Below are 26,860 nucleotides of genomic sequence, written 5' to 3' on the forward strand. Positions count from 1 at the left end.
GGCTGTCCTATGCGGGGTATCTCATCGCCCCTCCCTCATTAAAAACACTCCCTGAAACCACTGACATGCCACTGTAAGGCGCTGGCGCGGGGGCCCCGTTTGCTGTTGTCGCGAAAGGGTTACCTGGCGTGTATTGCATACTGTCATTGTTTTGTGGGTGGTTCTGTGTCCTATACTGGGGTCCCTGTTGCTGGCCCGTGGTACCCTGGCCGGGGTTTCTTAGTTGCTGCTGTCCCATTGGAAGACCATATGGGCTCCCTGGGTGTGGATGACCATAATTCTCCTCCTCGTGGAACCCATTGTTTTGTCTACTTCTACACTCCCTGGAGTAATGCCCCCATCGTCCACAGTTCCAGCAACTCCCCTGGGGGCCCCTGGGACCCTGCCATCCATTTCCTCCCATTCCCCCGTACCCTTGTCTGCCTCCTCTCCGGCCCCTGTACCCACCTCGTCCCCCTCGAGGGGTCCACTCTTGCCACTGCGGACCTCCACCTTGCTCCTGCTCAGTCCACTGCCGCTGTGCTGTTCCCGCCCAATTAGTTGCCACCCTTCCTTGGAGTGCTATCAGCCCCTCCTCCTCATCATCTCCCTCCTTACTGTGTGGGAGCGCGGCTACTGCTGCTGCAACCTTCACTAACTTTGTCTGTACTAACTTCGCCTCGTCTGCCAATCTTTTCTGCGCCACCTCCTTCTCCCTCTCCTTAATTCGTTTACAATGGTGTACTATTATGCTCTGAATTTCTGGCCATCCCTTTGCTTCAATACCTGCTATCTTGTCAAGCGCCTTCTGCACTTCCTTTGGGAGCCCTCTCTTTATAATAAAATAAAATAAAGATGTCGATTGATACCAGGGCGTGCCAGTTTCTGCTCTCCACATCTCTTGGACCCGAAAAATGTAATCCATAGCTTCCTCCCCGTCATTCATTGTACACTGCATCACTGACTGTAAGTCCGGTGTGTCTGGGAATGTTTCGCGTAAGGCATCCCACACCCTGGCACGCACTGTGTTAAAGGATGCCCCATCATGGCGGTCACAGTCTAACGTTACTCCCGGGAAACCGGCTTTTACCCATACTCTTTCAGCCTGATCGCCCACTGCTGACACGAGTAGACTTTTCACATCTCCTATAGCTAAGGGTACCCCAGCAGTATGTTTCTCAAAGGCATATATCCACTTACTTGCCCCTCCTGATAACGGGGGCAATAGCTTTAATAAATTGGCTTTATCTATCTGCGCCCATGAGATATAGTTAGGCCTCCCTCCTCCCCTGTGTATCAACGGGAGCTGTAGCTTCCCTTTCGTCGTCCCATCCGGGCCCGTTTTGGCTGCTGATGTTCCCAGTGGTGCAATTTTCCCCACTCTGTTCCTTAATCGCCCCGTCCATTCATCGTCCAGTGTTCTCATTGAACACGTACCTTCCTCCCCCTCGCTTCCCCCTCCCATCGCCATACTCATCCTGTCGCTTTCTTCTAACTCGTCCCTTATATCACAAAGCAATTCCTCTCTAATTCCCCCAAGCCTTTCTTCATTTACAACATCTCCCTCTCGGGACCCTACTTCTATTATTCGCGTTGGTTCTTCCTCAATCCTGAACAGGATCTCGCCCTTTTTCCACCCCTCTTCGGGCTTTCTATGTTCACCTGGTGTTCTGGACGTACGCCCTGATCTAGTTGCATCTAGTGCTGTTCGTTCGCATATGTCTTTTATCCTTGAGAGCTCGTCTTTTGCTATCGACAGTCTTGACTCTAAATCATCTGTGAGCTTCTCTATATCTACCCTTTGTGTGCCTGCCTGGGCTCGCTCCCTCGTGCTTTCATATGGCGGAGGTGCCGTGGGCCGGTGGGGTGTAGTATCTTTTGGGGGAGGTATGTAAGCGGGGTCACTGTACTCCTCTGCGGGCACAGGCTTCTTTAATATCGGGTACAGACTTATTACCTCTACTGGTGGCGCTACACTTGGCACTTCTTTGACATCTCTCTGTATTAGTAGTGGATTGTCTGTGGTGGACGGGAAATCAGGATTTAATGCTGGTGTTTTAGGCGGTGGTACTTCTTCAAATAACCTCCAAAGGTCTAATATTTCCCTCCTATTCTGCAGCTGCTTTCCTTTGTATTTTAGAAAAATGCATGTGGCCACCGTATCCAGAACACTTTTATCAAATGACCCTCCCTCGGGCCAAATCTGAGGTAACCCCTCCCCCTTTAGCTCGGTCACCCATTGGTCGTGATATTTTTGAATCCGCTCCACGTATCCCGGGAGATTCTTACAAATATGAGATAAGGGTGTTTCAGCCCCCATCTCTGCGCCCTCCTAGTGCTGGTGTGTCTCCGTGTGTTTGCAACTACAATGTAAATGCAGTATCAATGTTATTCTTTATATTTTACTTCACATTCAATGTTGGCTCCCTTTGGGCTCTCCTCCTCCCTGACTGCGCAATACAAAACTGGCCGTACACAATCTCTATTCTGTTCTCTTTGTGGGGCACATACAAGAGCAACCCATCCTTTATTTTGACAATGTCGGCCTGGACATCAAAAAGGTACTCACTCACTTCACTATGGTGACGTTGTCTCAGAAGGAAAAAAAAAAACTTTTATCCGGCCACACTTACCATGACCATTTAATTATTACTCATTTATAACCACTTCACACATTCACAACATCAAAACCTCTTCTAGCACATCCGAGGTGCACACACCTCTTGGCACCACTCAATTCACCATTCAGGCTGCCCTCCCTTTCCTCCCTAGCCGGCTGTCCCTGTTCGTCTTATTTGAATATCTAGATGCGCATATATATATAGATATTAACCTGCTTTCCCCCCTTCTAGTAGGACTCTTTTTCTCTTACTGTCTCCCTAAGTTTGTGCTAATCACAGTTCTATATTCTCCCCCCTACCCTTAAAGAAAAGAAAGGAAAAGAGTAATAGCGGTCACTAATGTACTCTCAGTGTCCCCTTTTGCTGAACACTTTTATCTTATACTCCACTTCTTCATATATTCCCAGTACTAGTCAAGATAGCACTATGCGGCGCCGCCTTCCACCCCCTTTCGGTGCTAGGTTCCCGTCACTTTTATCTCTTATTCACCTCGTAATCCTAATGGCCATATGCGAAGAAAAAGCAAGGAAAGTTCAAGATGATCCTTAGTAGATCTGCGTACCCCCCTCTTCGTTACCTGTCCTACACTTCTCTCCCCGCTCCCCTTACAATCGCTCGCACTTAGTACTCACGTGCCCGTCTTGAACCGATAGTCTCCGAAACTGGGTCCGTCCAGGCAGTGTCGCCGTCAGCTCAACAGTCAGCCCCGGCTCCGGCGAGCGGTACTCAAAGGGGATTTTTCAACCGGGATCCCGTACCCTCTCTCTATTGAGTGCGCACTTCTTAGTGTACCGGTCGCCGTTGGCGGGCAGCCTCCCGGAGCCGGCTCACCGTGCGTATCCCTTTTCGACCGGAGATTCTCGTGCCAAAAGGGGACGGTTATAAGGAGTTGGGAAGAAATAAAAATCACGCTATCGGGGTCACCACTGAAAGCAGGCGTCCCCAAACAGCACGATCCTCCCCGCAATGAGAGACAATGAAGGACTCTCCCAAAATGGGAATAAGGCCAAGACAGAGTGCGGGTGAGCGTAAATGGGAGTTTATCAATCAGAATTGGGCATGCAAAGAACTCTGCAAACTCCGAGAGCGCTCTGTCTGACAATAGCAAAGACAGGCGTATATATTTACAAAAAACGTCATCAAAACCTACATACTATAGGGGGCACAAGTTCATTGGGATTGGGTGGCGACGACTACCTATAGGTGCTGCTGCGGCGTGGTTGGTCTTGGCTGAAGGACGTCACTGGTCACCCTCGTGGGTTGGGCTGGGCCTGGCAGGTCGGCTTGAGTTCATCCGGGCGGTGTTGGTGTGCCAATGCTGCCTGTGGCAGAGATGAATGCCTTTTCTGACTTACTTGCCCTCGGCCATGCACACCGCAGTCATTCAGTCATTTACAGTGTTATTCTCTTTAGTAAATCTTCCAATAGGTTATTTTATAGGTTAATGCAACACAGGAGGAATGCACCTTGTGAGGGGTCTGGAGGTAATATATTGAGGCCTGGTTACCCGTGTCCTGTTGACCGGGGCCACAGGTCGAGGGGCTAAGCTTTGGGGCCAGGGACGGGCGGTACAGGTCTTCCTGTCTTGTTAGAAGTTGTTATGGATGTTCCGCTGCGTGTTGTCAAAGTGTTGGGTGTCCTGATTGCACAGGGCCATAAGTCTAAGATGGTCCGGTGGGTTGTGGGGTTTACGAGGGGGCGCTTGAGTTTAGACAAAGGTTTACTGCTGGGTTGTAAATAATGCAGGTGGCTGGCCGCGGCCTTGGGTGCTGCAGTGGGGGCTACAAATCTTTGAAGTGGCTCCAGTCTAGTCGGGGGAGGTGGGGTAGCGCAGAGCGGGCCTCTGTTCTCATGTCTTGGCAGTCTTCACAGGGTGGGAGGGGGAATGGCCTTGTGCGCATTCACAAAGGTATCTCCCTCGTGTGTTGCCGAATGTAGGTAAAGACATCACAAACATTTAAACACTTTCTATAATACTTATTCAAAATCACTTTAAAACATGCGTTTAACTTCGCTGGATGTGTCTCGATTATACCCAGTCCGAGCACCATATTTGTATATTATGTTCTAGCAGTTACAGTATTTTAGTTACATGCATATACATTCGCAGTAAATGAGGTAGTAGTTGGGTCGGTGGAGTACATGGAAAACGACCCGCCACTGTACGTGACGGTGGTGGCACATAAGAGGCTTAGACATACACACATGATAAGTGCATTCTCGCGCATCCTTTACATGAGTTCATAGTATAGTTGCATTCGCTTTCTCGTGTACTCTAGCAGCATTAGCGTGGTTATGGCACAAAACCATGGGAGGTAGGTTGCCCAGTGATCCATGCAACAAACAGATCCCTGGAGCGTTCCTTTATTATTAACATCCACCTGTAATGGTGTGAGCTCGCCATTGCTTATATCATGGGAGCATGCTCTCTCATTTTAATACATTCTACAGGCGTTTGTAATATAGGAGATTTTGTAGAAGAAAGCATACTTTGCAAGAGGTCTTGACATTAATATATACATATATATAAAGACTGTCTGCCATCAGATGACCATTTTACCGTTCTTCTCATTGTTCAGGCCTGCTGGCCGGGTCATGCTGATAGTGATAGTACACTGCGGGAGGTGAACTGTTACAATGTTAGCGTATTGCGCTAGCTCATGTCCGTCTTGTTCGTGGGAACGTGCTCGCAGCGGATCTGCCAGGGTGCTGCGGCAACAGGGATGTGACTCTCCAAGGGTGGGGGCCGCGCTACAGTGCGCTGAGCTCACACCATCTTTACCGGGCAAAAAATGGTTTTCGGGCCTAGCTAAATTTGTGTGGCAATCAATACGTGTGGGCACTCGGTACGTGTGGGCAATGTCTCCAGCGGGTGAGCCCTCCACCACCTGGGCCCGGGTGGCACGAGGGAACGCCCGATGAGCCATAGCCCTCACCTTGGGAGGAAACGCAGACAAGAGGGGTCTCCTGGACCAGTCCTCCCCTACAGTGTCTCTCTTCATCCTTTTACTTTTCTATCCAAAACTACAAATCCCACTGTCCTTGTAGTCCTTATAGTGTTTTTCCAGCCTATGATCCAATTCCTGTTCCTGGACTCCTCCTCTTCTTTTCCTGCTCTTCAAGCAGAGAAGTACCCTTTCACCTCTATTCCTGAAGATAGCATGTATAAAAATGTTTCGGCATGCTTAATGGATAGTTCATAACAGTGGATTTATAGCTAGTGGTATCTGTGGATAACTGATTGATTATGTGAACAATAATGATTTAGAGATGACTATGTAACAGGCGCATTTAGCAGTAGTCGCACAAACCAAGGGAGCGCAGGCTTGGAGTAGCGAAAACAAATTGCAGCGCGATATGGAATGTTGATATAGTTCTGTATACCAGAAACTGTACGGGTGAGCCCTGGGGCTCATCCTCCCTCGCAGTCGACGGGAGCTCCACGGCCGCCAACCTCGTGGGTGGAGCTATAGCAAGAGTGATGATGTTGCCCCCTCCTGCAAGAGGCGGAGCCGGAGAGCCATGTCATTTTCTCGCATTGGGTGTGCGACATCACCAGGGCACAGCAATAGTCAGAATAGCCGGGCCCGACTGTGATTTATTTTATACCTTGGAGACAACAAGGAGAACGTTCATACGTTCTGAGCCAGAAAGCCTCAGGCGGAATTACAGACTACTCCGCAACCTGAGAAACAACACGTTAGGAGAAAGCACAAAGCTATGTGCTAAAGACATGCGAGTTGAGCGAACAGCTTTCAGTACACTAAAGCCCAGAGAGGCCTGAAGACAGTGCATTTGGGCACACAAGACAGTTGAGAGGAATACAGGTGCCACAGAAAGTTAAAAAGAAAAAAATGAAAGAGGGCCTAGTACATCAAAGTAATAGGCATAGGAGATTATTCTCCCTGATCCTAAGTCATCAAAACAAACGTAGCGGTGGGGGTGCACAAGACGCCGTAAAGGTACCAGTCACACAGCACTCCAGAATCATGTCCGAATTTGAATGGAGTGAGGAGGAGCAATTCCTGGATCGCCTCCAGATTTAGAGAAGTGCTTGGAAGCTCGTTGGTTGACGCTGTGGCGTAACAGGTGAAACCCTTCCAAGATAGGCTGGAGACTCTTGAGTCCATACTAAACCAGCCCTGAGAGAGCATTGTAGTGAAAGACAGCACGCCCACAAAGCCCTCGACAAGAGGCTCGAAGGGGAGTAACCAGACCCGCAAGAGCAAACCCTGTAATGACCGCCCAGGTCGTCCATATGGGGTACCTGACAAGGCCCTAGAGGCTGCCGACACATTTGCAAAACTAAGAGAAGCGTTAGTGCAACTATCAGCAGTTCCAAGCCTCACAACCGCCTTCCCAGGGGATGAAATAATGGGCAAAAACGACACAGGCTCAGAAGAAGAGCCAGCTGAAGACATGCAATCCTCCCAAGATGGAGAGGATAAGGAGGAGGAAGAATGGGAAAAGCCCAGCGGAAGCAAGAAAGCCCGCAAAGAGAAGCATCTGGATGAAGAGCCAGAGGAAGTGTCAGACATGTTTGATCCAGACAGCATTAGGAACCCAAGATCCTCTGATTGGCATCCCTCCCCCAGGGTAACGAAGTACATGGGTCTCAGACTGAGGAAAGCGCTTGACAAGGTGGTGAGACAGCGCTTGAGGGCGGAAAGCCCCGGCCTTCCTGCCAGGCAAAGTGACAGAGACACCAGAATTGGACCCAAAAGTGCTGGCGTTCACCTCAAAGACCAGCAAAGATCCACGCAAGGGGATCGACAGAGCTTGGTGGAGCTGCCAGGAGGATGTTCTGTATATTTCAGGACCGCTGGCCAAGATAATGGACTTGGCCGAAAGAGCCAGAGACACCGGGGAGGAGATTGACCCTGAAGGCCTCGCAGATTGGACGCAGAGGACAGTGTGCTTACTAGGCAATGCGAACTGCGCCATTTCCTCAGAGAGGAGGAGAGGCCTTCTCCTCAAGATAGATGCCAAGCTGAGTGACCTAGCTTCCTACGAAGCCGGAGAAGCAGCCCAGGGCCTCCTCTTCGGGGTACTTCGGCAAAGAGATGGGCAGGATTGTGGGCACCTATACGTCCCTGGAAAAACCCAAGCCTCAATACGCAAGATGTTCCCAGGCAGAGTTTTGGCCGGGACCGGCCAATACCGGGGTCGAGCAGCCGGTTGTTTTCACAGAGGCAGAAGGCCCAGAATTCCAGAGTCCAGTACTGGGAGTCCAAGCAGCAGAACATGTTTTTCCTGACAAGAGGTCGATTTACGAGTGGACACAGAGGCAGAGGAGCAGGCCGAGGCCAGAGCTTCACCTTAGGTGAGAGAATCTTTTTTGAGAACTGGCGCACGCTCTCCAGTGATGGATGGGTCTTGCAAACCGTCAGAGGTCTGCAGATAGAGTTTATACAGGAGCCAGTACAAGAGAGTTGGCCCCGGGAGATAGAGCCCCGGGAGATAGAGCTAGCGCTAGCAGAGCAAGAGAGCTTACATCACAAGCTGCAGCAACTAGAGTTGAAAGAGGCCATAGAGCAGTGCAGAATGACCACGAGACTCGTGAGTTCTATGTTTCTAGTGCACAGAAAAGAGAAAGTGTGGCCAGTCATAAACCCGAGGGAACTGAACGGCTGGGTTACATACCATAATTTCAAGATGGAGGGCATAAACCAGCTGAGAGACAACTTGAGAGAGGTGGAGTGGTTAAGGAGAATAGACTTGAAGGACGCCTACCTTACAGTGCCGGTGCAGGCAGAGTTCAGGACCTTCCTAGCATTCTGCTGGAGCGGCCAGCTGTGATGTTTCAGTACAATGCCCTGCAGGCTAGCCTCGGTGCCCTGGGTGTTACCAAGCTGATGAGCCCAGTAGCAGCAGTGATCTGGGAGAAAGGCATCTGGGTTTTCATATACCTAGATGACCTACTGCTCCTAGCGGAGGATCGTCATACGCTAGAGTACCAGACCACTTGGGTCCAAAATGTCTTATCCTCGCTGGGATTCCTAGTGAACAGGGAGAAGCAAGAGACCACTCCAGTGCAAAGACTAGATTTCCTGGGTTTTCGTGTTAGTGTTATGCTTGAGCTAAAACATGACGCTGGTGCGCAGTGTATTCTGGGAGTGCTCAGAGCCATGATGGATATTTACTTCATGCCGCAGTGAAAAGCTGCACTCATTTTGCTAAGAGCTAGATTCACAATGCTGAAGAAAACATGCTTTCCAAACCTGGTATGCAGTCAAGGACATTTCTGCTGGGAAAGCTAACTTTGTTATGTCTTGTTATGAGCTATGGGACTGTTTTTCGTGGTGCTTGTCTTTAGAGGAGGGAGGCACTTTACTCCTTGAGGGTACTGTCGGTTGACCAAGCTGGCAACCAACGGCTGCTCATCAATGCGCAAGTGCATTGCCAGAAGGTTCGAGAAATCGCCACCCCTTTTGAAGGGTGCATATATGCAGAACCCCTGAGCGGTCAGGTGAGACTTCAGCTGGAGGAGGACGCTTTCGTCCGGCATACCTGTGGGCTGTTGTGCTCTCGGCCTGGCTGTTATCGGGGTCTTCCAGCCGCTTCTGGCGAGATGAGGAATCCAGTTACGCTTACAGTGATGTATTTTCTTTTGAATTCTTTGTTTCTTCTGTGATTTATTTCTATGTTATCACTGGTTGCTTTGAATAAATAGCCGTATAAGTGCTCATTATTTTCTAAGAGTGTGTGGTTGCAAGTTATTGCGTCTTCCTGCATTCAAAGTATTGGCTCCGTAATTGCACTGGTGATTTATGACTGTCCGTGCACTCTGGGAGAGCAATACATTTTTGGCGTCACGAGCAAGATATTTGTGATGAATTGTTCCAAATATTCAAGAATCTGTTTGAACGTAGATAGGCTTCGGTTATCTTGCAAGCGAAAGTAATTTGGCAGTGAGTGTTGAACTGTGTAAGCTGTTTTTTTTTTCTTCCTTTTGCCGGTGTGTGCATGCTTGTGGGAGTGATTGCAGTGTGGAAAGGAAAAAATATAGACGTAAAGAGGTTTTGTTTTGTTTGCAATAATGAGTAGTTTGGTCAGGAAAAAGAGCGTTAACGCTGGCGGTGAATGTTCCGATGTTATCATTCCAGGCTGGACTAAGAGTCCATATGATAAATTGGCCCAGGCGGGGGCATGCGGCGCAGGGCTAAGTGAAACATGGGATCAGGGATTGGGAGATGCTGATCCGTCTGATGTAATGGTGTGCTTGCAACAAGTTCCAGTGGAACGTGGCAGAGAATGCGCTGCATTAGGTAGGCGAGGTTGGGTTCTTTTGCATGCTTGTAGGAAAATACATCAAATGAAGGTGGAAATGAAAAATGAGGTTTTGCGATTAGAAAGAGCCTGCTGCAGAAAGGCAGACTGCGTTAATGCAGCAGATTCAAATGAAACTTTTTAAAGATAAGGCTGACACATATCAGGCTGTGGCTGAGAGGGCAGCAGTCAGAGTAACCCGGTATAAGTATAAGAAAAGATGGGCAGGGGTCAACAAAAGAAAGGTGGCAGCTGCAATCGCTACCGCGGTGTGGACTAGGATCCGGATAAGTGGGATGGTGATATTTTTGACTCCACCAGTACAGAGAGTAGTTCCGCAAATGAGTCCGACCCCACGCTGGAAATTAAGCAGAAAACAGTGGCGGCTAAGCCCGTTAGAAGATGGCAAGCCGGACCCCACCCGCAGAATCCTGCGGGCGCAGTTGTGGATTTAACCACGCTGGAGGATTACACCCAGCTGGAGGTTGGGGAAATTATTACCCGTTTGAGGCAAAAATCAGGGGAACCTTTTTTTGACATGGATGGTGAGAATAATAGATGGGGGTGCTGCAGGGTTGTTGGAAGATTCCATGGACTCACCGCGTTTTCTACCCTTGCCAACTGACACCAATGTACAGGAGGTCTTAACGGCAGGGCCGCCCCCTGATGACAACGGTCAAGATGCACAGGTGTCTTTGTTGCATCTAGCAGCCCAAGCATGTAACCGTAAATACCCCATTACCACAGATTGGCCTAGTGAAGAAACAAAGTGGTATACTTTGAGAGAGGCAATTCAAAAAGTCAGAGAGCATGCTATGAAAGAGGCAATTCACATAGATGCTCCAGGACACATGGGGGCCGTGCCGCTCTCAGTTTCAACTCGAAACATGGTGATTAGAACTGCGCCACCCGCATACAGAAGTGTCATTATGACTTTGCTCGTAGGTATGACGGGCAAACCCATTGATGAAGTAGTGGATGCCATTCGGCAACTGGCAGATTTAGGGGAGTGGGACAAGAGTGATGACAAGCAATGGGGGAGAGAGGGGTGTAGTGAGAGAAGAACTGAAGGCAGGAGGCAAGATAGTAGAGACTCCCGAGTGTCCTGAAAGGACATGTTTCTGGCTTTGTTAAAAGATGGTGTGCCACGAGAAGAAATTGATGGCATTGAAAACAGAGTAATGTATGAATTATACAAAAAAAAGAGGACTTGCAGCCAAAGAGCACTATAAACAGGTTAAGAAACAGGTAGTAACCAAGCCACAGGGGAACACCTCACCTCCACTCCTCCTGCGGAAGAACAAGAAGAAGGGTCTATGGGGGCACCTTCCCCGTACCAGCCAACATACGCTGATTTGAGGAAGGTGGTGAGTGCAATGCTAGAGGTGGAGTCAAGTCACACTCATTCGAAATTTGACTAGGGCTACAGCCAAGCTCCGGCAGCGTCTGCTCGCACAAAAGCTGATAGGCGGCCCCATGTTGATGTTAAGATTTTTTGGGGGCCAGGAAATACACAAGGGGTGCGAGCATTGATAGACACCGGGGCGGAGGCCTCTCTGATTCATGGCAATCCAGCACGATTTAAAGGCAAACAATTTACTATTACAGGTCTCGGGGGAAAAGGAGACCCCCGCAGTACAAACGAAAGTGGAGATGAGAATAGGCAATTTGAATAGGCAGACATACCAAGTGTTGATTGTCCCGATACCTGAATATATAATTGGCTTTGACATTCTGGAAGGGTTGACTTTGGGACTTGGAGGTAAAACGTACCAGTTTGGGGTGAGTGCATTGATCTGTACACCCATTACCGTAGGCAAATTGAAGATGCCACCAGTGCAAGTGCCGGTGGCAACTAAGCGGGTAGCAATGAAGCAATACCGCATTCCTGGAGGGCACAAGGAAATTTCAGACACCATCAAAGAGTATGTGGAGGCGGGTGTGTTACGCCCTATCACCACCGCATGGAACAATCCTCTCTGGCCTATTAAAAAGGGGGATGCGTCATGGAGGATGACGGTGGATTACCGTGAGTTGAATAAACACACTCCTCCCTTAGTGCCCGCGGTCCCAGATGCCATTACCTTGATTGAGAATGTCCAAATGTTTGAGGGGACCTGGTATACAGTGATCGATTTAGCCAATGCATTTTATTCTGTGCCAATTGCTGAAGAGTGTCAAGAGCTGTTTGCATTTTCTTGGAGCGGGCGTCAGTACACCTTTACAAGGTTACCTATGGGGTACATACATAGCCCGACTATCTGTCACCGGCTGGTGGCAGAGCACTTAGACAAGATACCGTGTAAACCTGACATACAAATCTCTCACTACATTGATGATATTTTGATTCAGGGCAAGGATGAGCACAGTGTGCAAAGCCAGTTAGATGTCATTATGGAAGGATTGAAGAAGGAAGGGTGGGAGATTAACTCAAATAAAATTCAAGGCCCAGCTGAAACAGTGATATTCCTAGGGATTCAGTGGCATCATGAGCATCGAGAAATGGTGTAAAAAGCCTGACAGAAAATATTGAATTCACCACTCCAATGAACAAAAAGCAAGCTCAGCAGTTTATACGGCTGTTTGGGTTTTGGAGACAGCACATTCCCCATTTAGGGCAGATATTGGCCCCCCCCTCTACAAAGTGACACACACGAAATATGAGTTTCAGTGGGGGGAAGAGCAGCAGAAAGCATTTGATTTGGCGAAAGACACCGTGCAGCAGGTGCTTGATTTATGGCCATTGAAGGAAGGCGAAGTGGAATTGAATGTGTCTGTACAAGACAATTATGCTAACTGGAGTGTGTGGCAGAAACAGGACAGGAAACGTGTGCCATTGGGGTTGTGGAGTCGTAAGTTACCTGATGCTGGTAACTCATACACTCCGTTTGAGAAGCAGCTGCTGGCATGTTATTGGGTCCTTGTTGATACCGAGCAAATGATGGTGGGCCATGAGGTATTGATGAGGCCAGAAATACCAATCATGCAATGGGTACTGAACTTTCCTAAAACACATAGAATAGGACATGCTCAAGAAGCCAGCATAATTAAATGGAAAAGGTACATTCAAGACAGAGCCAAATCGGGGAAGGGTGGAGTTGTGAAATTACATGAGCAAGTAGCCAACATACCGCCCTCAGATTAATAACACCGGAAGTGCCTGAAAAACGCGAGTCTCACGTGAAATGGGGAGTACCTTACAGTGATTTGTCCGTCGAGCAAACAAAGCATGCCTGGTTCACGGATGGCTCAGCCCGATATGTGGGGACTGAGCGATACTGGAAAGCAGTGTCGTACAATCCCAATACACAAAAGATTTTGACAACGTCAGGGAAAGGGAAGAGCAGTCAGTTTGCAGAGCTTTACGTAGTTTACCAGGCATTGAAACAAGAGACCCCTGGTCGATGTCATGTGTACACGGATTCATGGTCAGTGGCGGATGGATTGGCGGTGTGGTTGCCAACCTGGCAAAAGAATGGGTGGAAGATTCATTCAAAAGAGTTGTGGGGAAAAGAACTGTGGCAAGATATTGCAGAAATGTTATCACAAAGTGAAGTCACTGTGTATCATGTGGATGCGCATTGTGCCACAGACTCATTAGAACGTTGGTTTAATTCTGTTGCAGACCAACACACCAAGATTTCATCTGTGGATGCGGAGGCTCAGGAAGACGATTTGGAGGGTTTGGCCAAGTGGGCTCACCAGAAATGTGGGCACCTTGGAGAAAAGGCTACTATCAGGTGGGCACAAGCTCGGGGAATTAGTATTCCTTTAGAGGTAGTAAAAACAGTCATCTTGCAATGTCCGGTGTGCCAACACCAACAGCATAGGCCTGTCCCTCAGATTGTTCACGGCACGTTGCGAAGAGGAAAGTTACCAGGTCAAATTTGGCAGATCGATTATATCGGTCCCTTGCCAATCAGTAAAGGTTGTCAGTATGCATGCACTATTGTGGATACATATTCAGGATACATGATGGTTTTGCCATGCAAGCATGCAACACAACTGAACACCATCAGGTTGTTAGATCAGATCATACTACATTATGGAGTGCCTTTGCAGATTCAAAGTGGCAAACAGATACAGGAGTATTGCCAGGAAAAGAACATTGAGTGGCTATACCATGTGCCTTATTACCCTGCTGCTTCAGGGCTGACTGAACGAATGAATGGGTTGTTGAAAAAACAGCTGCGCAAATCTGGAGATGGCAATTTGGCAGGCTGGCGTGATCGTGCGTTTGATGCGGTGCAAGTACTAAACAATAGGCCTGTGAATGAGCATGAAACTCCTTTGATGCGGCTAATGACTCCTACTTTACTGATTCAACCCAATTCAGTCAGAGAAACCCTAGTGTACTGGGAAATTACCCTGGGTTCTTTAGCTCCCTATCGGGCGACTCCAGAGTCAGCCGGGGTATTCCCAGAAATCAGATTAGACCCAAGAGGGATTGTTGTAATTGAAACAGGGATTGGAGTACAAATTCCCCCAGAGCATATGGGATGGATTGCCCCTAGATCTGGCCTAGCATTGAAGGGAGTTCAAGTGTTTGGAGGGGTAATTGATGCCGATTACCAAGGCAAGATCAAAGTCATCCTGATGAATAGTGGGGACCAATTGTTACCGATCCACAAGGGTGTTCGGGTGGCCCAATTCATTATCATTCCCGTTAAGTTGTCCATGATTAAGAAGGGGGAGCCTCCTACAGTGTTAACTACCCGTGGGGATCGTAGTTTTGGCTCTTCAGACAGTATGGTACCGGGTGCAAAGGTGTGGGTGAAAAGGCCAAGTGGCCCACCAGTGCCCGCAGATGTCATTGCATCAGGCAAAGACCAAGTAGTTTTAGTAATGGAGCCCGGTAGAAAGAAATGGCAATATGTGCCCACAGACAAATGTTACCTGAGAGAGTGATGTACAACACTGATATCTCTTTTCTGGGTTTGCCTTGTAGATCCTGTGTCTGGCTGGTGTAATTGTGGTACTAAATGGACTCCATTTGGGAGAGTTAAACAGCAGGCTGCTACCAATGAAAAATGTCACATCTGTGCCAGTGATCAAGGGGATACTGATAGTGATGAGTAATGTTGTCCAAAAGCAGCCTTATGCCGATGCCGAAAAGCCAGCCAGACTGAAGACATGGATTCATGAAATGCGGCAAACACGTCAGGCGCAAATGAAAACAACCTTGATGCCAGTAATGCAAGAGGCATTTACAGGACGGCGGAAACATTCTCCCATGATTACCCAAACGGAGAATATGTGGATATACCTGGCACAACAGGTGCTCAACATTACGCACTTTCACCTTACTGATTTGCCCAATGCTGAAGCCTTATTGACTATGTGCTTAGTAGCAGTGCCGACGCCAGTTCTGGTTCTAAAGCATATTTTCGGTGTCACACACAATGATTCTTTGGTTCAAGATTCCGATATTAGGCAATCTTTTTCCATCTATGAGTACTGCAGATTCTGCCAGGAAATGGATCGCAAATGGAGAAATTTGACACGTGTTATAACCTATAATATAACCCAAGGCGATGTGTGCTACCTTATGACAAGCAATACAAAAGAAATTGGCAAATGCCAACAGCTCGATTTAACCAAACAGAAAAATCACACGATGTTTGAGCAACTATTATGTTCGCGAGTGCCACGCACATGTACCAGCGTGAATAACACTATGGGCCTCATTCCGACCCTGGCGTTAACCAAGGCGCTATTAGTGCCTTGGTTGACGCCTGTATTGTTCTGACTCCGCCATGGTGAATGGCGGAATTACCGCCCCATTCCAAGGTTGGCGGGGCGGTAATTCCCCATTCACCATTGGCCCTTCCCCATTCCCATTTTTGCCCCCATAGGGCTCAATGGGAATGGGGAAGGAGGTAATTACGGTACCGTAATTACCTCCAAGGTCCCTTTTGTGGGTTTGTTTTTTAACGCCTGCAAAAAGCAGGGATTAAGAACCAACCCGCAAAGGGAACTCGGAATAGGGCTGTAAGGGTTTAACGGCACCGGTCTCGTTTCCGGTGACTGTTAACCCTTACCGCCCTACTCGGAATGACCCCCTATGTCTTGTAATCACACAGTGATAGCTGCCAGTCATTTGAATCATGTGAAACTTCCAACAGGATGGCTCTTTTCATGTGGCAACATCACATACACTTATATTCCAGCTAACATTTCCAGAGGTCCATGTGCTTTAACTCGATTAGGACTGATGTTGTTTCCTTTACACCCAGTGATAACTCGAGGTAAAGGGTCAACTTTCGAGTCTGTGGGTCTATCCCCCGATTGTGATTCACATGTGCATTTGCTATCAGAAGCTGAGGTTCTAGCATTAACCCTTTCATTAGTGGGAGTTTGGGGTTTAGCTGCTGGGAGTTACAAATCTTTGATTAAATTAGCATGTTTAGTAGTCAAAGGACTTAATCATACTTTTCAGGCAATAGAAGGTTACTCCTTGATAGTAAAGTTATTAGTAAAGCAACTTTGCAAAACAGAGCTGCTGTTGATTATCTATTGCTAAAGCATAATTTAGGTTGTAACGCAGTTGAAGGTATGTGTTGTTTCAATCTAAGTGACCATTCACGATCCATTGAAAGTCCTATTCGAGGTTTGAGGGATCTCATTTCTCAAGTGTCCCAAGATCGTAGTGGGAATTGGTGGGATTGGTTATTTTCATGGATTCCTGATGTTGGGGGTACACTACGTTACGCTTTTGCTTGCATTTGTATTATATTAGCTATCATAATAGCTTCTTGTTGTATTCAATGCATTCCCAACTTAGTTTTAATATTTCGTCAGTTTCAGAGACCGGCTCCTCTACCACTGGGCTATGGAAGATAAATATCCAAGGGTGGAATTGTTATGCTTGAGCTAAAACATGGCGCTGATGCGCAGTGCATTCTGGGAGCGCTCGGAGCCATGATGGATATTTACTTCATGCCGCAGTGAAAAGCTGCACTCATTTTGCTAAGAGCTAGATTCACGATGCTGAAGAAAACATGCTTTCCAAACCTGGTATGCAGTCAAGGACATTTCTGCTGGGAAAGCTAACTTTGTTATGTCTTGTTATGAGCCATGGAACTGTTTTTCGTGGTGCTTGTTTTTAGAGGAGGAGGCACTTTGCTCCTTGAGGGTACTGTCGGTTGACCCAGCTAGCAACCAACAGCTGCTCATCAATGCGCAAGTGCGTTGCCAGAAGGTTTGAGAAATCGCCACCCCTTTTGAAGGGTGCATATATGCGGAACCCCTGAGCGGTCAGGTGAGACTTCAGCCGGAGGAGGACGCTTTCATCCGGCATACCTGTGGGCTGTTGTGCTCTCGGCCTGGCTGTTATCGGGGTCTTCCAGCCGCTTCTGGCGAGATGAGGAATCCAGTTACGCTCACGGTGATGTATTTTCTTTTGAATTCTTTGTTTCTTCTGTGATTTATTTCTATGTTATCACCGGTTGCTTCTAAGCTTTGAATAAATAGCCGTATAAGTGCTCATTATTTTCTAAGAGTGTGTGGTTGCAAGTTATTGCGTCTTCCTGCGTTCAAAGTATTGGCTCCGTAATTGCACTGGTGATTTATGACTGTCCGTGCACTCTGGGAGAGCAATACATTTTGACACCAGGAAAGCAACCTTAGAGTTGCCGGCCCAAAAGATCAAGGATATGAAAAAGAGATCAGCGACTGCCTGAGCAAGCAGGACATTTCGATCCGGGGCTAGTGAGAATAGTGGGGATACTGGCAGCATCGAACCACGCTATAGTCCCACGGCCCCGACACAATCGGGCCTTGCAGAGGCTAAAAATCAGACACCAGCACCAGGGTTTGAGATATCATCAGATGATACCCCTGGACCAGGATTCTATCACAGAGCTAGAATGGTGGTTTAAAGAATATGGACACCTGGAACGGACGTGCCGTTTTCGGAGATCAACAGGACCTAGTCATAGAATCAGGCGCAAGCTGAGTGGGCTGGGGAGCGAGATGCGCTTCCCTACAGACCGGAGGGAAGTGAAACAAGGAGTCGCTCCGTCTCTACATCAACTGCCTGGAGCTACTAGCAGGCTCCTTTGCCATCAAGGCATTTACGAGAAGGAGTTGTGTTATTCTCAAAATGGACAATATATCGACGGTCAGTGACATAAATCATTTAGGAGGAATGAGATCCAAGTTATTGGCAGAACTGGTGAAAGACTTCTGGCATTTCTGCCTTCAGTCAGGAACGTTGGTCACGGCAGAGTATCTGCCGGAAGAACTCAATGAAGAAGCCGACTGTAATTCTGGGTACCTGATACACTCCAGCAACTGGAAGTTAGATCTGGAAACCTTCTGGCAGATGAACCAGTGATGGGGACCAGTACACACCGATTTATTTGTGTCTCGCCTCAACGCGCAGATGAGCAGCTTCTTCAGCTGGAGGTTGGACCCGTCCACCCAGGGCACAGACGCTTTCCTCCAGTCTTGGGTTGGGGGGATACATTATGCATTTCCTCCCTTCGTGATGATGAGGAGAGTGCTGGTCAAGTCCTCAAGAGAGCTGATTCTGATGGCACCGATATGGAAGTCACAGGTGTGGTTTCCGATGCTAATGTAGCTGACAGCGGACATTCCGTGAGTTCTCCCAGAAGGGGAGCACTTGCTCACGAACCCAGCTGGGTCGTTTCACCCTCTGAGAGTGAGGGGGACTCTCCCGCTGATAGCGTGCAGGATATCAGGAGACGCTGGGCGCTGCCAGGCATTTCTGCGCAAGCTGCTGAGCTCATCTCAGAATCATGGACTCCATCCACCAGGAGGAGCTACGACGCAGCTTGGGCAAGTGGTCGAGATGGTGCAGAGGGAGAATTTTTCATGCCATTTCAATGCCTGTAGTCGCAATCCTGAACTTTCTAGCGCATCTTTTACAACATGGGAAAGCCTTTAGGACGATTGGAGTTCACAGGTTGGCCATTTCAGCAGATTACTTGGGGCGCCAGCCGGAGAACATCCAGCAGTGTCCAGGTTTATAAAAGGAACCCGATACAAAGCACCTCCGAAGCCAAGATACAAGCAATTGTGGGATGTTACAGTAGTGCTGCGCCTACTAGCCAGCTGGCAGTCAGTAGATACTTGTCATTGAAACAGTTGTCAGGGAAACTAACAATTCTTCTATGTTTAGTGTCTTGCAAGTGAGTAGCAGATGTTAAAGCCCTAGAGATACACAGGAAGTCTTTAGGCCCAGAGGGAGTTACCTTCTCATTAGTAATGATGACGAACCCAGGGTCCACGTCAATACACTACCCCTATTTCCCAAATAAAGCTAAGCAGGTGCGTAGCGAGTTGCATTATAGACTACGAGAGCAGAACAGCTGAGTGCATGCATTCAGGGGAGCTATGGCGTCCAAAGCATTTACAGCAGGAGTAACTTTGCAAGATATAATGCAAGCAGCGGACTGGGCTAGCGATTCTACTTTTGAAGAGTTTTATTTTAAACCAATTGAAGGGATGGCAGCAGCTGTGTTAGGGAAACTTTGAACAAGCATAATGCTCGCCTCCAGTCTTGACCTAGAATGAAGATTACCCCTGCTAATTGTGCAGGGAGTCTTGATTCTATTAAAGACTAGGAGGTGAGCATTAATTTCCCACCGTCTATGTACTGTGCAAACTTATTGATGTTATCTTGGCTGAGAAACAGTACCCTGAGATTGTTGTTTGTATAATCCCTAGGAGAAGACCAGAAGAATAATTGAGAGCGAAGGTCCATAGGCAGCGAGGTCTAGATGGAATGGAGCGCCGTACCCGCCAAGTAAAGGAGCGGCGTGGGCACCAGTTTATATGTTTCACCCCGTTGGATCAAGTTTAAAGGATGTAGTTTAGAGCATTAAAGAAGAGGAGGAGTCCAGGAACAGGAAGTGTATTATAGGCTGGAAGGACACTATGAGGACTACAGGATTTGTAGTTTTGGATAGAAAAGGAAAAGGATGAAGAGAGACACCTTTCAGTTTTATGTTTTGTTGTTCAAACTGCTGAAGAGTGAATAAAGAAGTTGAAGCATAATGCTCGCCTCCTAGCCTTTAATAGAATCAAGACTCTCTGTGCAATTAGCAGGGGTAGTCTTCATTAACTATGACAATTTCTCTCCTCACGCACTTTGACCCGTGTACCCAGGCTTTCACCCTAGTTACACTATATAGGGTCTGCCGAACGCTTATGAGATTCTGATAGTTTGGGTAGGCAGATTTTTCTTCAGCAGTCACTGGTAATTTTTTCAAGTTCGGATATTTGGGCTCTTGTGTTTAATATATTTATATGGAAACACAAAAAGAAGGGACAGTTAAAAGGAAATAAAGCTTTAGACATCTGTTGCTCTTTGAGAGCATTTTACTTTTGGAAACTTCTACATATTAGCTAATCTCTGTTGTGCATCTATTGTTTTCTGAGCAGAATGAACACCCAATGTTATCGATACATTGTATTACTATCAGGAATTGTGTTTTGAATCCTATAGATATGTGAAAGGCTTGTGTTCTGACTCTAATTTGATTTGATCTAATATGTTCTCCTGCAGTGTGACGAAGAAAAGGACTTTTCGAAATATGTGAAGAACACGGGCAATCGTGTAAAATGCCAGATACAGTGGTTATACCCGATCATGTTTCCCTTAAGTCTTGGCAAGGGATAACCTAAGCGGTATTGCTTCACAGTTTGCGATGCTTTATATTTAAGTAGTCATGTTGCACCAACTGCGAGCCTGATTTATAGAGCGAAGATTACAGCTGCGGTTAGCCTGTCCTGTGCTTGGGGTGCAAAGCACACACACAGGCAATGCAGAGGCTCTCGGGCTGCGCAGAAACATTGTATCATGTATGTGCCCAAGCCCGGGTGCCTGCTCTGAAACACGTGCGCAGAGGAGCCCATGTGCAGAGGCGCGGGCATAGAAGGAGGAGCTTGAGTTACAGCTCCGCGAGTACGCACTGCAAATAGGACTTATGCAGAGCCTTATGCGTGGGGGCTGTGTGAGCCCAGCACTGATAACACAGCCTGCAGACATAATGCCTTCTTAATGTGTATGAAGTGCTGGACTACAGTCGTCCGATTCGGTCCTGTGCTTCGAAGAACATTTAGAAAGCCATATCAGGCGGTTCACAGAGCCCCCCGCACGGTTTATAGTGAAAATGTCGACTGCAAAAAATTGAATGTTTTTTTATTTTATTTTTTAATGGGGGAGTTCCCCCTTCCAACCCCCGTTTATTTTTACTAGCTAGACCACAAAAAAAATACAAATTAAAAAAAAACACATTTGAATTTTTTTTCGGCATTTTTTTTGTTGACATTTTTGCATTCGACTTTTTGCAGTCGACATTATAACTGGACCCTCCCTCCCCCGCACCGATAACACAGCCTGCTGGCATACTGCTTTCTTAATGTTCTGTTAAGCACAAGACTAGTGTTGTGCTGCTCCCCCACCCTACAAAGAACATTTAGAAAGCCTTGGGCCTGCAGGCTGTTCTATGAGTGCGGGGTTCACACAGCCCCAGCACTGATAGCACAGCCTATAGGTATAAGCCTTCTATAAGTTTAATTTAAATAACATTTAGGTCTTATACCTGCAGGCAGACCTGCCTAAATTTGAAAATCAAAAACCCTGAGATTTGTGCAGCTCACGCCTCGCAACATCTATAATTACTATAAACTCCGTCTTCGTCTCAATGCTTAGGTTGTGCAATACTTAAAGCCACGTGACAAAGAAATACTGTTATGATATTGTCTGCTTATTTATATGCAGTGTAGAGAAAATGCTAAACGTAATCTCCTCTGTAATGTTTTAGTCTTGAAATAAGGCCCAGACTTTCTGATTCAAAATAGCCAATGCCTACTCAGTTCTGATCACTGGCTATTAACAAAGAGGTGTTAATTCTTTAAATGCCCCGTTGGGTGCCCTGTAGTCTCTGCTGACAGAGCAGCATTGCGTGGCCTTTCCCTCGCAGGCATCCTCTGATCACTGCTGATGGAGGTCGACTCTGGGGCTATGGAAGGAAGTAATGCACGTCTGCCTGCAGGCTGTGCTATCAGCGCTGTGTTGTGTGCCATCAAGCGCCTGGGAATAATCATCCTCCCACACTGATTACACAACCTGCCTGCTTGAAACCTGCATGTTTTTGAAGTGCAGTGCTGCAGCTGGGCCGCCTGAAGCTCTGTCACGGCTCGTACAAGCCCATTTTAACACGATGTTTGGGGACCCCTTTGTCTGGAGTTGAGAAATCCAGCCATGGGATTAATATCCGCCGATGAGGCTGCCATCCAATGGGGTGCTGAAACAGTAAACCTCCACCGATAGGCTATTAATACTTTTTTATCTGCAATATTCTCTTATAGAGGCAGCAAGGTCATAAGAACACGTCTAGATACTACAGAGGCCCAAGGAACGTTACAGCCCGAAGGGCTCCAGCAAATGCAGCTTGTAAAGTGTGCATTTAAAATACAGAATAAAAGGAGTAAATTGCTGTGTCATAAAATTCCTGACTACCAACATGCGGGCAATTGCTGGGGGACCCCCTTCGGCTTGGGCCACTTTCAACTGAAATGGTTGAAAGGCCCCGACACCACTTCTGGACTGCAGTGATTTGCTTGAGTCCAGCGCTTTAAGGGGCATTTAGGATGCATATGCCTACAGGCTGTATCGGTCCATTGTCGTGTACGATCAAGTGTCTGGGAATACTATTACTCCCGCCCGATGATTGGCTGAAGATATATTTATCCCAGCCATTTGCTAGATGTTGGCCCCACACTGATAGCCTGCATGCATGAGGCCTTCAAAATGTTCTTTGCATGTCCACGTGATAAAGGAATGGTGCCTGTGCTGCATGGTTAAAAAGGCCCAGCACATTTCAGTGTTAGCCACAAATGCGCCTTATTTAGGCAATTGTGGCATTGCAATTAACTGCTCATCCCTTTTGAAAATAAAAATAGCTAATTGTTTAGGTTGGATCGCTAATCTTTTTTAGTTAACAATTTTGGCTAATCAGTTTAGCAAACCTACTTTATGTCTTGCTTAGGATTGGTTGATTTCCTGCCCTCCCTTTGACCCCTGCTCTAGGGCCGTAGCTCTCTTCTACTTCACCATCCCTACTACCATATACTGTGACTGAAGCCGCAGAACACGGTTTTGGACGATTTTACCGTTTAAAAAAGTCCGACCCCACCAAAAGACCTAAAACAAACACCACGAAAAATTCGGACTACCAAAAGTCCAACATTTTCGTGGTGTGTGTCGGTGGGGTCGGACTTGGGGCTGGGGGGTTGCCCGCCGCAACACCCTGCTCACTACAGTGTGTGGGGGTTGCGGGTGACAACCCACAGCAATCCCGCCAAATGAAGGAAAAGAAAACGGGGGCTGCGGGGGTGACCCCGCAATACCCCACTCACTATGCTATACAGTATAGTGAGGCAGGTGTGTGGGGCCCGCAGCACACCCGATAAAAAGAAAAAAGAGTGGGGGTTACGGGGAAAACATCTGCAGCTCCCGGAAAAAAAAAAAAACCCTGCGGTGCCGATTACTGATCACGGAAGTGAAAAGGAACTGGCGCAGCAGGGATACAGCATGAAGGAAAGTTAAGTAGGGTAGCAGTATGTTGCGGGGGTTGTTAAGGGTGTGGGTGGGGGGTGTCGTGGGTGTGTTGTGGGTGGGGGGGTGTTTTTGTAGGTGCGTGTTCGCATGGGAAATGTGCGAACCTTTTTGTGGTTCGCACAATTCTCATGCAAACACGCGCAGATCCGCAGAACACAACTAGGCCGCGCGGGAGACTGCACTGCTCCTTACAGTTTTCCAGAACAGTAACCTTGAATTGCCATGAATGCGTCTACCAAGATGACTCCTATCATTCCCCACTCATGAGGGTGGTCCCTGCGCACTATTCTACGGCTGACCACATCCCCCCCCCCCACCCGCCCTCAGGCATTTGACGAGCACATATACTCCCCAATGCCTTGCATGCCTTCATTTTCACAACCATGATGAAGAACAGCAATGAGAGGGGATTGGACAATGTTAATCCCTTTTCCGTTCTGAAATGAGAAGAGGCACTCCAAGTACTCCGTACCTGGGCCGTGTTGGTGTAGCCCCTCTCTCACTTGTTTCCAGTGAATGCTAATCTTGATATTCTTTGGTGCTGTGTGATCTTTTTTTAGGGTGCTTTTTTTTCTTTAGAAAGTGTAATTGTGATACAGCACAAATGGCTGTGTTTGTGTGCTCAATTGCAAGGTTGTGTTGTTCTCATCCTAACTAGCTGGTAATTAGGAGGCGCCTCAGTTGCAAAATAATGATTTATCTCCTACTTTGCAGATTAAGCTTTAGTAACCAACCACTTACATTTGTATGTTTATTTCAATAGCAGAAAAGACATGTAACACACCTGGCTCTTCATTCAGAATAAAGGAGGAAGAAGAGTCCTATTTCCTTTACTATCAAGACTCTGAACCAAGGGGAAGTGTGACACGAACAGGTGAGCTGAATGGACCCATGCTAAGTGTTTGCATGCCTTTTATGGCACAGTGGTTTATACACAACAAACTTCTCTTTGCGACAATGAGAGCTCGCTAACGCCCAGCCCATGCTCCATCTGACAATCACAGACTTATTTGCACACTTATCCTCTTTTTAAGAACCTGCCTAACCCATCTCTCTACACCAGGTACCATGTTCTGCTTTACTTTCACACCTCAACAACTCCTTCCATCTTCGACTTGCTACCTTACTACTTCTAGTAACACATTACCTCTCTTCTGTACCGCACTTAATCTTCCCGTTACCACTCACATCCATACTTCATCACACCTCCGGTTAAGGGAAATCTGAGGTATTTGACCACCCACTCATTCCACAAATCACCACCAAACACTTGAAGCCCACTCGCCCCAGCTCGCAACTCTGTACCCACCCATCCCAACTCGCCATTCTTTGCACCTAGACTACCCATCCCACCTCAAAATCCAAACTATGTACGCTCACCAGCCATACCTCTGCCCTGTGTACACCCACCAACTTGCCCCATTTTGACCCTATATACGCCCACTTTGGCTCAGCCCTATCCAAACCTATGCATTTTGCTCCGCTCCCACCTTGTACCTATCTACACCTGCCCGGCTTCACCCCTAAATTTAAGTACCCTCCCACCATGCCTCTTCCCTATCTACACCGCCCCGCTCAGCCTATTACTGCTCATCGACCAATACCACCTGCCTCCTATATACACAAGCTCACTAACCCCACCGCACCCTCCTCTATGAATGACCACACTCTTGTATATGCTCGTCCACTCACCCATCCCACCTCGCTCCCCTTTACTAATATCTCATCACTGTCTATGCTCGACACACTAACACCACTTCTTCCAGTCTACGACCAGCCACCCACTTCACTCCTTTTTACACCTGCCCACCCCCACCAACCGTCTACAAAACCCGTCTACACCTGTCTACCCACCCCATCTGCACCTGATGTGCCAGCCCCACCCCGTCTACACTCCAGATCACCCATCTCACCTGTCTACACCTGCTCAACAACCCCATCCCTGTCTACAAACCCCTGTCTACACCCACAAAGCCACCCACACCACCGCTGTCCAAATCCACCCACTCACACCATCTCATTCCTTTATACTAACCTGCCCAACCCACCAGCTTTACTGCCCTACCCACCAAATCTCACCCCTTTTCCCAGATGCTGCCATCACCCCTGTCCACAACCTCACCCCTTTCTATGCCTGCCCACCCACCCTTTCTCCCATAGTTGCGTCTGCCCACCCACAGCAGCACCGCCCCATCAAAATCTCCTAAAAACACACCAATCCAAGTAAATTCCATTTAAAACATCTGACAAGATCGCTTGCCCGTTTTAAAATAGCTTGCACCATCTTAAAATACACAGCCCCCCGAATCGGCTCCCCCGGAAAAATCCACCCTACTAACCCAGGTTGCACTCCTCTCCCCGGCTCGCTCCTATCCAAAATCCCACACGACGATCCCAGCTTGAGCCATTCTAAAAATTCACCTGCAACCATTTCTTGCCCGTTTAAGAAAAAACTTGGCATGTCTAAAATTACTCACCCAACACAAACTGGCAGTTGTAAAAAAACATTCAAACACTACCTCTCGCCCGGTCTAAAAACAAATCTTGCTGCATCAAAAATAAGCCTGCAAGCACCCCAGCTTTCCCTGTCTATAAAAACACCCACCCAAGCTTGCCCCGTCAAACGAAAGCTACACACCCATCTCAGCTCGCCCCATCCAAGAAATTACACTGACCCACCACAGCTCGCCCCATCAAAAAAAACGTGCCTCGTTTATATAATCCACCCACCCCTGCTCGCCTGCCTACGGTCTAAAAAAGAAAACACCCCATCTAAAGAAAAACAAACACCCTACTTGAGCTTGCCCATATCTAGAAAACAAGCTCACCCAGGGTAAAAAACCAACAACCTGTATAGAAAAGGCACACAACCACCTGAGCTCGCCCCGGTCAAAAAATCGGACCCACCTACCGGAACACGCCCCATCTAAAAAATATAAATCACAGAGCTTGCCCTGCCTAAAATGGCACATTGCCACTAATGCTCATCTGGATTAAACAAATACACCAACTGCCCGAGCATACCCGGAACTCATCCATCCGAGCTTACCCAACAAAAATAAAAAGATGACCCCTGTCCAAAAAAGAGCTGCCCCTAACAAAAGTATGCATTTGAGCTCAACCCTGACTCGCCCCACACTAAAAAATAAACACCACTTACAACCATTCACTCACCAGCCCCTGCTTGGCCCATCCAAAAATCCATTTACCCCAGCTCTCCTCTGACTGAACAAAATATTCCATGGTCAGAACTGGAGAATAGGTGGCTGATCGGGTTGCAGTACTCCTAGAGACACTAAGGTTTTCACTGCAGCATCATAAGTGTGAAATTAATGTACGTTACATTAGAGGTTATTTTCAGTAGTCTGGGCTGAACGCCAGCAATCTTGAGCCTGGC

At 47.7% G+C, this 26,860-nt stretch overlaps 1 protein-coding gene across 1 annotated transcript in view; it reads left to right on the forward strand.

Moving 5' to 3' along the window:
- LOC138566103 (zinc finger protein 436-like) overlaps positions 1-26,860 on the forward strand; it is a 153,757-nt gene that overhangs the window by 95,841 nt on the left and 31,056 nt on the right. Inside the window, exon 4 of the mRNA XM_069643109.1 lies at positions 24,227-24,337. Coding sequence (XP_069499210.1) covers positions 24,227-24,337 — 111 coding nt within the window. The remainder of the gene's footprint in view (positions 1-24,226; positions 24,338-26,860) is intronic.

This window comes from Ambystoma mexicanum, chromosome 1p (genome assembly GCF_040938575.1).
Source record: "Ambystoma mexicanum isolate Mex_15411 chromosome 1p, UKY_AmexF1_1, whole genome shotgun sequence".
Lineage (NCBI taxonomy): Eukaryota > Metazoa > Chordata > Amphibia > Caudata > Ambystomatidae > Ambystoma > Ambystoma mexicanum.